Genomic DNA, 14,007 nt, shown 5'->3' with positions numbered 1-14,007 from the left:
TAACAGGAGTTATAATTTTGACCAAGCTGTCATATATTTTATTTTCATTATGGTGTTTTGGTAAGAGCACAATGCACTGTGGACCCAATGCAGGTGCAAGAACCCTGTGACAACTCTGCGATGTAGTTTATCACAACTGAATGAAATCACAAAACAATCTAAATAACTTCTTAGGGAACACCGTCAACCATCAAACAAACTTATGATAACTCTTAATAAAAAAACTCACTGGGGAAGATTTCCCACTTACCACTGTTTGAGGTCAGAACTTCAGCTGGAGTCAGACTTCTAGTGAAGCTAAGCAGATGGACATGGACACCCAATGTGTGGCTTCCAGAATGTCACCATCCCAGTAAAGAATGGAGTGAGTACCTGTTATTTCAGGCATGCAGCACCAGTGTTTCTGGACAGATATACCTTCCAGAGGTCTACACACTACAGCTGCCACCAGATCCCAGTTTTGTGATGCAACTCTACACCTTTGGCAGCAGCTTAAGCTTTTGTGCCAAGTGGCTGACATGCTCAGGGACCCTGCCTCGAGCTCCACCTTGCTCCCCACACCCTGCTACGGCAATGGCTTTGTCCCAGACCATGGCCATTCCCAGTGCCAGGAAAGACAATCAGCTGCTGAAGCAGGCTGTGCCCATCGTATCAACCTCTCCATCCTTGTCCAAAGGAAAGGTACAGGCCAGATGGATGCCTCCTGTGGCAGTCAGGCCTATGGGCTCCTGTCCAGATTATGCTGGTGGCTCTAACACATGCCGGTCTGAACTTAGGCATGAAGGCTGAAGGCACCCCTAAGCAACATAGAAAGGTAACATATTTAACATATTCTACTATCTTAATATCGGCTTGAAAGCTACAATTATTTAAAAAAAAAAAAAAAAAAAAAAAAGACTTGAGGCTTACGCCTAATTAATTTGTCAAGCCTCTAGTGCTCTTCTGTGGCAAGATACCTGGTGCCGTAGTACACTGCAGCACCTTAGGATCCGGCTCCAGACTGTTTAAAGCTCTTGGGAAAGGAGAAGTATGGCAGTCAAAAAGACAAGGAGCAAAAGGTTTTTTTGAATAAAAGATACAGTGGTGTTTTTTTTTTTATGGAATGTGCTGGCTATCTTTTTTTTTTTTTTTTTTAAACTGGGATGGTGGGTGCGGGGTAAGGAAGGGCAAGAACGAGGTGATGAGTAAGAGGACAGGTTTACAAAAACACAAGAGCGGAAAAGGGACCATCACCTACTTGACTGTGATCCCCCAGCAGGACTCTGCCAACCACAGAGCGGCTAATGTGCAGGAGGACAGCAGGCACGTTAAGACAACTTGTATTTGTGCAGGCCCCAACAAACATACGACTCATAATATTCATTCCCTTCACATATTTGGATCTTCTTTCCTTTGTAACAAATGTATCTCACCCCTGAGGTGAATGCTTTTGTTGGTACAGATTTTCTTCATCAGCTCTCTCTGGAAATTGGCAGGCTAAGAGACGTTTTCGTTATCACAGTTCATGAAGCACCCAGAAATCAGATCTTTAAGGCAATCAATTGTAATTATGTAAAATCTTAGGCTGCATCCAGCTCTCCCACTTTGCTCGTGCTACTGTAACTGCATGATTTCAATGGAAAGATTCTGACTCTTAGCAATAGAAATAAGATCAGAGGTGGCCCTTAAATTACGTTTCAGGGAAGAGAAGAAACTACGCAAAAAAAGATAATGTATTTGAGAACATTTTTAATAAATAATGTGACAAAAATTACTTTTCTGATTACTGGATCCTCAGTATGCAAAATTATGGCTAAAATATGAGGTTTCTTACATGAACATAATGAAAACATTAATCACATGGATTGTTCCTTTAGTACTGCACACCCTTTCTATGGAACCTTTCTTTAAAAATTAGCTAAATGAAAAATTTCAGTCCTCGGTAAACACCAAAACACTTTTTTTTTCTTTTTTTTTTTTTTTTTTCATTGGGGCTAGTCCTGATAGCTGTCAATAAACAAACACACATTTTTCCATTAGCACCAATGACAAAGAAATTTTATAATTACAAAAAAGATCATAAAACCTACAGACAGAGGACATCATTTGGCAAATTCAATGCAACTAATGCCTCTATTCAGCTTTAATGATAATCCAATGTTGAAAGAGGCCACAGCAAAATTGATAATTTTCTGTAAGTCCAGGAAAAGTGAGAAGTGTTTTGATTACGGCCCACATTTACGTTTGTTACTTTACCATCTGTCATCATTCAAATATTCCAAATACAAACATAGAGCATTAACAAAAAGATGAAAAACATCCCAAACAAATGCTTAACATTTCAATAAGACAAAAAAAAAAAAAGGTTAATAGTTACAATGGTTTACAAACAAAGTTTAGTGATTGTGCTTTTAAAACCAAAAAAAAAAAAAAAAAGATAAGCAGTGCATTACAAAAAATTTACTCGCCAAGATCAAACAAAACTTCTTTAAGTGGCACTTCTTCAAGGTGAATTGACACAAGTAGAGGTCTGAGATTTGGGCCAGTAACAGTTAATGATATTACCCAAGCATTATTAAAAATGTCCATTGATTTTGCTGCTTATTTTCATAAGCATTTTTGAAGCTGAAAATTAGAAAAAGTTTCAGATAAACTTGCTCATGCCACGAATAGGCAAACAGCAATCACATTGGCTTACCTCCTGCCTATCCCAAAGGACATTTTTAATAAGAATGTACTTAATGATTAAAACGGAAAGACAAACCAAAGTACCACGGGGGATTTAAAATGAGTACATATTTACAATAAGAGCCACCTCATCCCAAGTTAATTTTACTTGCATTTCTAGAACTGTATCATCTGCAAAAGGTTAGCAAGAGACTGGCAGAAAACAAGACACACAGTCTGCACTGGAATTGCAAGATACCATTTGCACTAACTGCAGACTACAGTGAAAACCCTAGAATAAAAGAATGTTCTGCATGGTGTTCACTTTGAGGATCTTTTTAATCAATGCCGTATTTCTTGCAACGGTACCGGTTGGCTCACTGGTGTACTGGCAGTGTACTAACCACTGCCTTGCTGGGGAGAAACCTTGGGATCCCAGGCTCTGTTCTAATTCTGAAGCAGCAGCTGGCCCAAGTACCACAAAGAGCAGCTTACCTGCCTTCTTGGGCAGCGCAGGTGATGCACTTAGCGTTACGGAATAGGCAAGGGCCGTTCCTAAAAAGGAGGGTTTACAAAGAAAGAGTAAAATAAAAACTAGCGTTCTGATGGCATGAAGAAAAATGAAAAATTGTACACTCTGATTGCACTGAACATTATTTCTGGCGTCAAACATCATCAGACTTGAGGCATCTTAAGTGATTTTTTTTTTTCTGATAAGATTTTAAAAGCCTGTTACAGTACATGTCGTTGTCTTCAGCTTTCCGTTTCCTGTATTAAAAAAACAATAAATGACTACATGTTATATTTTATTATTTAAAGTTTGTTTCACATGTTTCTTAGAGGTTTGTTATCTTTGAATAATAATAACTACTTTTAATTATGTGCAGCAATGTGACTGCGCTTGGACACCCTTTCTACAATGAGGATTTAAATGGAATTAATATTAGGCAGCAAAAAAAGAAGAATAAAGTTCATGTCTTAATTTCTAACAAAATCTAGAATGAAAAACTTTCAAAAAATGTGATAGGCAATGCCAAGGTGTTCTTAGATGCTCTAATGCTTTATTTTCACTTTTGAAAAAATCTGGATAATGTAAAGTGTACATTTAAATATTGTATTTCTGCAAGTTCTGTACCATAGTGTGATGACAGTTATACTACACTACAGATTACTTGCTTTTTTATGTTTTTGTCAATTCTTGAAGTTTCTTTTCTTGGCTTGTGCATAAGATCAATAGCTAAATGTACTAATTTTACTGAAGAACAATGTTTCTGTTTCAAAAGTGTTTTTTTCTTGGCATCTGTCTAAGCACAGAAAATAGCCTTATTCTAGTCATCTTCAGCAGTACAACTGCAGTTACCTCCATCTCTTCTTCTTCCTCTTCTCCTTGTTCATACGCTCCCAGTACTTGCATTTCTGCAACATTCCTTCGGGCTATATTTGCTTGGTCTGCCCTCTGTCTGCCTCCTGATCCTCTTGATGACATAGAGCTGGAGGAGCTGGGATCTCTAGGATTATTTGATGTTGGAAACGTTGGTCTAGAATATGGCAGGATGTCCTCTGTATAATTAAATAGACACATTGTTACGTTTGCAAGCCCAGAGATACTGTGATCCTAAGATTTCTACATGCAGTTGATTTATTTTACTTTTTATGATCCTCAGGAGGTTTAAAGCGATGCCTGACAGGAATATGAAATACACTGTTTCCATAATAGCATTATAGAAGCTTTCTTGAGGAAATTTATAGTATCCACGTGGTAACATTCACCACAGAAAAACTAATTCATGATTACTGTCCACTTCATTTTAATTTATGATCACTGCTCTCTGTTCTACAGGAAAATGAAGAAAAAAATAACCCTTGTAGTATATTTTCATATGACTGAGTAGGAGGAAATGACAATACATGCATGATACTTGCAAGGAGCTCATTGTATCTACAGATTAGACCCCGTATTTCTCAAACTGAGTTTGAAACAAAATCGGCGGGAATGTTTTAAAATTTCAGCACCATCGTCTTAAGGTAAACTTCTAGTAACTTTTCTCTACAGTAATCCTCTGTAATCAGTACCAATCTCTTACTAACGTGCCCATTTAACCAACTTACTGCCCAATCACCCCTGACATTGACACAAGATACCTGCAGGAATAAAGGAGCAGGCATTCGTATGAATCTGTGTTGAAAGCCTTAGTGAACACTTGGCAAATTCCATTAATTGTGTCCCATTAATTAGTAATCTTACCAACTTCTATACACAAGAGATTACATTGATCAGGTCTGATTCATATAATGCCATGTCACTTAGTATTTATAACTAATGCATTATTACTACAGCTTTCTTATTTTTTAAACAGGACCAGGCTTGCAAACAGACAAAAATGGGCCAAGTGCCTGCCCAATTCTTTGGTAGAAAAGTTAAATATCTGACTCACGGATCTACTATCTGACTTCACACAGTTTCCTTGTAAATTAGATAGATTAGACATAGCTAGACTATAAATGTATGGTAGGGGCAAGGAGACTGACAGCTCTCGAGGAATACTTCTGTTTGGGCTTCCTCAGCGTTAGTTTTAATTCATGATGGGTGCATAAGGAAAGCCAGATAGGAAAATCTATGCTTTCCATAAGATTTTGCTTCCATTTTACCCTAACAAGAACCTGCAACACGAGCTGTATTCGCACCTGTAATTAACAATAAATGGTGACAATTCAGCAGACCTAACTTCACTCACACCATTGGTGTGAGAGACCTGGAAAGAGCTGCCTCTTCCCTGTGATCAACACACAATACCTCGTTAAACCCAGAGCATGCAAAATAACCTTGAAGAAGATGAGTTTTTGCTGGTGTGCCTTCTCGTTTTGGTGCTTTATTTCCTCGCAGTTTCCCATCATTTTGCTGCTCCTGTGATTCTCTCCGCTCTCCTGAATTTGTCCGCACGTCTGAATGCTGTCGCCCATCCACCCCGTCCCTCCCCTTGTAGCTCGCTCCTTTCCTTTCCGCAGACCTGTCTGTCCTCGCTTCTATAGAAGCAAGTTTTGGCAACATGACCGGCCGCACCTCCAGCTGTGATTTGGACTGGGCGGTTGGTGATTTTATTGCTGGAGGTGGCACAGGAGGGGGTGGCAAGTCTACAAAGTTGAAAAAGAATAATAATTACAATGACATCATACGCTAATGAAATTAAGAAATAATATTTAACTTCCACTGAATAAACAGATGCCCTATTTACTTTCAGGCCTCCCTCTGCCCTTCTCTCTCCACCCCAGAAAGTATTGTGTTACTGTTGTGACTGCTGATGGGTATTTTTCCAAAGCTTGACCTTTAAAAATGCAAAGTAAAGACCTCTCACTGCCTTTTCAAATCACAATATTTTCTTAAAAATCATTACAAAAAGCTGTAATAAACTTTAGGCGCTTGGATATTAATATATCAGTTATGGATATCAACACAGAGTTAAAGATATTAACATTTTTTTGCTGATATTTATAATTTCTGCTGAGTCCATGCTAAGTCCATGCAACAACACAGCAGCTTGTGTTATAGTCACTCAAGATCTTCAGTGTACTGAGCATTAAAGCAAGTTGGCTGGGGTGTAAGAATGATATCAGAAAGGATAAACTATATTAATTATTGCTTTCTTCTTCTGAAATAATAGGTTACTCTAACATACATGTATCCCTGATGTCTGTGGGCATCTCCTGAGATATAAAAAAATCCACACTCAATCAACGAAGAAACAAGTTCTCAGGAAGAAAAAGAAAATAAAAAAAGGCACACAAGACACTTGAATTTGTCTCCTTAAGCCAGCACAGCTTAAGGGATTCTAAAATTCTGTATATTTTCAAACAGTATTTATAAGGTACACATATGTTTTAGTTAAATTTTTCTGTTCCTGCATTAAGATTTAAAACCAGAATGGATAAACTGTTCATCAGGATACAACAGTGCTCTGTGGAATATAAAATGTGAAGGAAAAAAATGTATAAGTCAAACAAGGAAGGGACAATACAAAAGCGGTTCACCACAAAGCTGTAGGAACAAACTACATGCAAGAGAACAACAGGTTAAAAAAAGTGACATGTGAAAGATGTTTCTGAGGTTAACATTCTCAAGTAAGATTGCTAAAAAAAAACCAAACAGCAGCACTATTAAAAAATGTAACTTCAGCATTTTATAATAGTGTGCATTCATTCTTTCTACTTCCACAAAAATCTTGGAGCAGCTGTGTTTTTCAAACACCATCACTACATATACAGCTAATTCAGAGCCTATTCAAGAGAACATTTCAACTGAAAATTAACTAAATTGGGCCAAGAATAAAGGTAGTACTCCTGAATAAGAAAAAAATAGGCATCTAACATATACATATAAATTCAGATATGGCAGATGCCAGATATTTTGAGAGGTTTTCTAGTGACACAAAGCGCAAATGACTTGATCTACCCCTGTCGAAAGGTGTAGCGATGCAGAATTCAGTGCTCTATGCAGGCTTACTGGGCACCATCCTCCATGTTAAACTGGTGACATAACTTGGAATTGCCCTTGACCTGTTTTAAATAAGACTGGAAATTTTATCAGTTGCCTAGACTAGGATGATGAGGAAGAAAGACGTCATAAAGTTAATTTCCTAGGGTTGGACTTACTTCAGGTAAATGAGATCTGTCACATCATTCTTGCTGCATTAACTCTACTGTCTTGGCAAAAGAACACAAAAAAATAGAAGAAAACAAAACCACAAAGAAACAGCCAGGCAACCAAGAAGACCTCTTGTTCTAATTTATGGCTTGAATAACAGACCAAATCCTTCTAACAAGAAATGCAGAAATTTTTCTCCTTCTAAGAACAAGTTGGACATTTTTGTTTGGACAAGCCTTATATTCCTTGCAAATTATGTAGGGTGGTTTGTTTTTCGAACTCTGGCAGTTTGGGGAACATCAGTTTTAGATAGCAGCTAAAGGTAAACAATTCAATACTGACACGTACTTTAAGCATCTACTTAACACTCAACATTTGCAGATGTATTTTACGAAAAAGCACTGTCATTTCCAGAACTTGAGAAGGCATAATGTAAATTAGCAGGAAGCCTGGATATACTAAGTGGCTGAATCAAAATAATTTTATTTATGGATTGGGAATTATTGTACTATAATGGAAGAACAAAGACACATCTGTGGGCAGTGGACTGGACTTGCTTAACTGAGGGAACTAAAACTGTAAAATGGAGAGGCACCTTCTGACTCAATGAGATATGAAATGAAACAAATTTTGGCAAGAAAGCACAGAACCAGTTACATTGCATTCCTTTGTTATCCATAATGCGTTAAACATGGTTTACAGTGGTAACGTCTGTCCAATACACAGCCTCAGCAATCGAACTCCGTAATTCTGCACATCAGAGCAGCATTCAGACCACCTCCTCTATGCATCTAAAATGCCCCGTGAACTCTAGACACCAAAGAGCAAACCAACCCACTTTCACTGGGCTGCCCAGCCCTGTAGATGCTTAAATTCAACATGTGCCTACAAGTGACAAGACATTTGCATCACAGGGATCCACAGGCACATGAGCTTATGTGTCAATACCCGCTCCAAAACATCTTGGTCTGAAAAAGTACATAACCTCTTACAACTCAACAACTAGGTGAAGAATTGTGTGAAGACCTCAGAATAGCATGTGATAAGTTCCTTGAAAGCCCAGTGTATCATACTATGTCAGATCCAGCCCAAAGCTTATCAAGCACAGTAACTGTTCTTCAAAAGCATTGCTGGAGATGATGATGGTTCCCACCTTTGCAGAAGACTTTTAGTGATCGCAGAACTTGATCAGGATTTAAAAAATAAGATAACTCTTCATTAGGCTGAGGAGATTCAAACAATATTTTCCTTTCTCTGGAAAACATCCTTCTCGCATGTCTTCTCTCAGAAAAGGACGCACTGAATCAGCAGTGGACGGAGATACTCAAACTCCTACCTGCTCCTGCTACAAGTGTAGGCTTCTGGAACCATAGTTCATGCAATATCTTATGTCTCACATTCCCCACTCACTGTCTCTATTACGTTATCAGAGCACTGAATAGCCCTTCTGTTGAGCCTGCTGACGCAAAGGGAGTGTAGGTACTTAATACAAGCCTTTTCAGTCACCCTTGGAGCCAGTCTCCAACAGTTGTGGCCCAGCAATGCACTGGCTGAATACCTAAGGGAAGGAACAGCATCTTTCCTGTAGCCTATAAAATACAACTTCGAACAAAATACTTTATCCAAGATTCCTATCCAGCTACACAGGACCATGAACAAATGAACAAAGTGGTGTTAAGTCTTGACTATGGAAAGGAAAGATGCATTGATATAAAAAGTTTCATAAAACTGCAGTAGCTCTATGGTACAGTAATAACTAGAGAAGCGATATTCTCTGTCAAGAACATTTTTGCAACCTGCAGGGAAACTATAAAAATCTTCATTATAACACAGTACTCCTCACTGAGAAGAATCCTTTACAGAGGAGAAAAAAACCCCAACCTTTTCAGAGGTCAACACTATTACACCCCTGTGGTATTTATTTTAACAGCTCAGATCACAGAGAATATCCAGATTCAATCTGCCTCCTCGAGTACAAACTGGCACACTTCTTATTAAAAGGAAAATGGAAGCTTCCATTGTAAGGAATAAAAAATAAATCACAAAGCAACATCAAACTAATATAAAGAACTCAGAAGTATTTGTTAAAGGTCAGCTGTGCTCACGTTTCATTCATGTCTATGTATTACTGTTGTACTGCTTCCCACTTAACTAAAACAATTAATGGATGCCATTTCATAGCACAGTCTGCAGGGGAAACCTTCCATATATGTCTTTTGAATTGAGCGACGATAATTTTCTAAATGAGAACATATATAGGAATCATGGGATAAGCAAAACAATAGGGGGGAAAAATAATCCGCTATATTAGTTTGGCACTGAAGTGGAGAAACCACAAATAAGTGCAAAAAGATGAATTGTAAGTAGTGACAAATGAGGGAAGTAGGCCTTGTTAGGCAACTCTCTCTTTTAAGCTCTATTGGGCTGTAGATTTCTACAGTCACACCGTGAAGAAAACAGCAGAGTTATAGATTTGATTCAGTAAAGGAGAAGACACAGAGTGAATTTTTTTCTACTGCATATTTATCCAGGGATGCAAAACTCAAGATCGTTCCTGACTTAGTAAAGCTTTAAGATAATTTAAGGTTCCTAGATACATAATAACCTCAGTTACTATTTATTTTCATGCCTTATCTTTCAAGAAACATGGCTCAAACTGTACATAATAACTGTATGAATAAACAGATACAGCAAAACCCAATATGATGTATAAACGCAGTGGGTTGTTCGGTTGTAGGTTTTTTTTTTTGCCTGTATGTACATTTACATAATGCTTTTATCAAAACAGTTTTCATTCCACAAAAACTCCTTCAGTAACAAAATCAACATTTAAAAAATATCTAACAGTGGAATCAGAAGTAAGGACTGCAAAAAAAGCAGGGATCTAAAAATTATTATCATTCAGTAACAAGCTGTTTCTTAGCAGAGGTAAGAAATGCATTCCTAGGTATTTTTTACCTTGCTGAAATTTGTGCAGGATAGATTTATTTGTACTGCACAGGAAGAGGGAGACAAAAGTACAATGATGCTGGCATGCATAATGGCTTAATATTTCACAGTGAAAATTCAAGGAAATATTTGGCAGATATTCAGCTGCCCTAGTGGCTTGCCATTCGTAACACAGCTAAATAACTCCGCTGCAGTCTCAACCAGTTAGTTGTGAAAATGTTAGTATTTTTCCCGTTGTCAGAGATTTAAAAAAGAATCAGGATTTAAAGTCTCGTGTGAACTGTCAATAGCATAATTTCTACTGAAAGGCCTACTGAATCAAAGAAATTAAAAAATACTTTTATACTTTTTATCTAAATGATTACAATTCCGAGGGTTTATAACTACTAATAAATCAATTCAAGACAGTTCAGAAGAGACTTTCATATATATGATTTTAGAAAAGACAAAAATATTCTTTTAAAATGTAAGTAGGTCAGGCAAGGTTGAGAAGGAGGATACATCTGTTTGGTGGTTCCTGTAATGCACTCTTAGTGGTTAACTCTCTAAAAGGCTAGATGAAGAGCAATTAAAAATTCATACATTTTAATCCTTACCACCTCCTGAGCAAAGATTTTTAGCAACAAATATAGAGAACATTTCGCTGCCTGGATGACTGACAAGGAACAAAACAACTGAGCTGAAATCCCATTCCACATAAAGTAGAAACTAATTTGAACTAATGCTAGCAGAAAATACAAAATTGTTACTGCTAATACAATGCAGAGTAGAACTGAGAGCACTCTATTTAAAAAAGGGTAGTAGGAGACCTTTCACTGCTACATTAGTAACAAATACACTTTCAGAAATACCAATCTCACAAATCTTGCTGTATAAAGGAAAAAAAAAAAACCCAAAATTTTTTAAGACTTAGATATATCGCTGCTGATAATACTCTTGATATTTTTGACCATTCATACAAAGATTTACTGATATATCTTTTCTGTCAACCAATCATGTAAATTCTTCATGACACTGGTATTTCATGAAACTGCTAGCAAATACTAACTATTCAGGTAATTTGGGAACGGTAGAAAATTCTTTATACGTGAAAGTAAATTCCATTTTAAAAGCCGAGAAATTAATTAAGCCAACGCATTTTTCTCTTGTCAGTATTTATTCAATGCTTCTAGCCAAGAATAAATGCCTAAATTCAGAATTTCTTACACATATATGTTCACACACACCCACCCCCCCCCCAGAAAAAATCTTTGTATCAGGCACTCCCTTATAAAAAAGATAAGTAACAATGTGACATGAAGCCAATGAAAAAACCTAAGTATATCTGGGAAAGGTGAATTGTGCTTAAAAAATGTTTCCTTCATGTCTCCTCTTTTATATCACTTTTAATTTTTACAGATGTTTCTAAAGGGACAATAGACTAGATGTGGCTATTAAAATGAGTGGATAGAACCTTCAGTAAAGTTCCAAATATGCTTATGTTAATGGATTGGGGGGGAATCAAAACCAAACAAGCCCTTCAACCTTTGAACTGGGTTTTATTAGTTCTGCAGAAATTAAAGCCATAATTTGCTGTTCCCCGAATGACCACACTGTATTGCACACTAAACAGGTTAGGGGAAATTCTCACCTAATTAGAAAATACGCTGAAGAAAGCAGGTGCTATATAACACAAAACAAATATTGATCAGAATTGTCAAATCTACCGCACTATCTAACCACAATGCTCTATGATTTAACTCTGTATAATTACTTTCACAAAACCCTGTCATCAAATACAGCGCCACCTCTTTATTTACTCCTGTGTTAGAACAAAACGGCCACATAAAATTCCTGTCCAGATTTTATTTCTGATGTCCTAGCTGTTGTGTTTGTATCGAGGTTTGATGCTCAGCCAATTATTCTGTTAAGAGCAGTCTCTTCAAGAGAATAAAAGCTGATAAAATGTCCATAAAATCTTGCAAAATGCCATTACAAGGGTCTCGTAAATGTAACATTTCTGATACAGTTTTGGGATTCACACCTTGTGTTGTCCTTTCACAGAAGCATACACGCACAAAACCACTGTAATAACCTCTTGAAATCAGATAATATTCCAACAGCTTAGTTTCACTGACAGAAGGGGCCTGGGCATAAGCCAAGAGGCCCAGGTGCACTGTGTCATGCCCGCATTTAATGCAGCCTAATATCAGATAGATGCTAGTGAGAGACAATACTCAGAATAAAGTACAGATAATAGCACGGACAACCACTCATTGCTAAATTACTTCTGCTCATCGTGCTGTGAGCTTTGTATTAAATTTTTTTCGTCAAGTGGCAGGAATCATAGGGAGAAGTGGCTCAAAACTCCCTTCTTGTAACCCTGGATAAGGATCTATAACATTAGGCTTTCATATGATAATGGCAAATGATGCCCCTCTTTGAAAAATTTCAGACTGGTAATGAAAGTCCTAATCAGATTGTTGTTGCAGAGAATGAGGAGGTGGGGAACGATGCCTTACTTTCCCCTCCCCACCATTTGCAAATTTAGCAAACTTGACAAGATGGGTTAAGCCTTGCAGAATTTATCTTACATGAATTTCCAACAAAGCCCGTGGGTTGTTTTATAAAACTGGAAGGCAGTGCTTTAATAAAAGCTGCACCACCTGAGGCATTTTCATTAAAGGCTCTCTCTAGACAACATCACAATGTTTGCATTATCCTCCTACACTCCCAAGAGAATACAAGCACTACCTTTTCAGCAAGAGTTGATATTGTGTGTGAAGGCACGAAAGAAGATGATTAGATTTTGCTTTTACTCACAAAGTAACCGCTTGCAACAATGCTGCAGTCAGGATTAAAATTCATTGATTTGTGTTGCCCACCATTTGAATGGTAAATTGCTTTTTTCAGGAAAAGATACATTCTGAAGGTTTTAATAGTTAGTCATGTGAACAAAGATTTTAATCCTAACCACACATTATTCTCAATGACTGTACTATTTATGCTCTCTGGGCTCTTAAATAATGACAGTAATTAGCCGATTAGGATACTACAGAAAACAGGTGCAAGGGTCTGCAGTGGAAGCATCAATGTACAGTATTAAGGAACTCTGGCATTCAAAATGATTAATCTGTTCAGTGTGTTTAGCAACAGGAAATACAAATCACTAAATTCTGAAGCATAACGTTATCTCTGTGGAGAAATTTCACAAGCACACACTGAATGCATATTTAGAAAGGTTCACTGACGTTTTCCCCCGTTTCAGTGGACTCACCATCTGTGTAGACTTCTCTGCGCAGATGTCCTGGCTGGTGTTTTTGCTTTTTGGCAGGTCGGACCTTCTGTATTACAACAGCACTCATGTTGCTATCGGTAGACATGGGGCTGGTGGGTCTAGGACAGTGTGATGCATGAAAATGTCTACGGCCTGGAAATTGTTACAGAACAATAGGTTTTATTTTCCTTATCTAAAATAAGACATTTCATACTTTCTCTTTTTTCACATCAGAATGACCTAGTTATACAAAACCTGAAAATACACTGTTGGAACGATAACAGAACCCTCATCCTTCCTGTAATCAGTATTAGAGTGAGCTGTAACTAAATTTGCTATCCTGTCAGTAGGCAGGTTGGCTTAGTTTCACAGAAATTATCCAACTGGTTGGTAGCTGGAAGCTCCTGCCCCAGGAAGCTGAACACCATTGGCAGTCAAGCACAGGCAGGCTTTTTGCCTTCCAGAAACAACAAAATATTTCACTTTTAAAAGGAGTTTCACCTCCCCTAGCTCTGGC

At 37.6% G+C, this 14,007-nt stretch overlaps 1 protein-coding gene across 5 annotated transcripts in view; it reads right to left on the bottom strand.

The window, feature by feature from the left end:
- Nucleotides 1-1,711: 1,711 nt before the first annotated feature.
- ROBO1 (roundabout guidance receptor 1) overlaps nucleotides 1,712-14,007 on the bottom strand; it is a 742,850-nt gene continuing 730,554 nt past the window's right edge. For all 5 annotated transcript variants that reach the window (XM_064469750.1, XM_064469719.1, XM_064469728.1 and 2 more), the window contains 4 exons: nucleotides 13,491-13,643; nucleotides 5,470-5,778; nucleotides 4,007-4,206; nucleotides 1,712-3,414 (listed from right to left, as the gene is read on the bottom strand). In XM_064469750.1, coding sequence (XP_064325820.1) covers nucleotides 3,400-3,414; nucleotides 4,007-4,206; nucleotides 5,470-5,778; nucleotides 13,491-13,643 — 677 coding nt within the window. In that variant the 3' untranslated portion in view covers nucleotides 1,712-3,399. The remainder of the gene's footprint in view (nucleotides 3,415-4,006; nucleotides 4,207-5,469; nucleotides 5,779-13,490; nucleotides 13,644-14,007) is intronic.

The sequence above is a fragment of the Phalacrocorax carbo genome, chromosome 1 (assembly GCF_963921805.1).
Source record: "Phalacrocorax carbo chromosome 1, bPhaCar2.1, whole genome shotgun sequence".
Taxonomy (NCBI): domain Eukaryota; kingdom Metazoa; phylum Chordata; class Aves; order Suliformes; family Phalacrocoracidae; genus Phalacrocorax; species Phalacrocorax carbo.
Note: the sequence above shows the minus strand (reverse complement) of the source record. Positions and strands in the feature narration are given on the sequence as shown.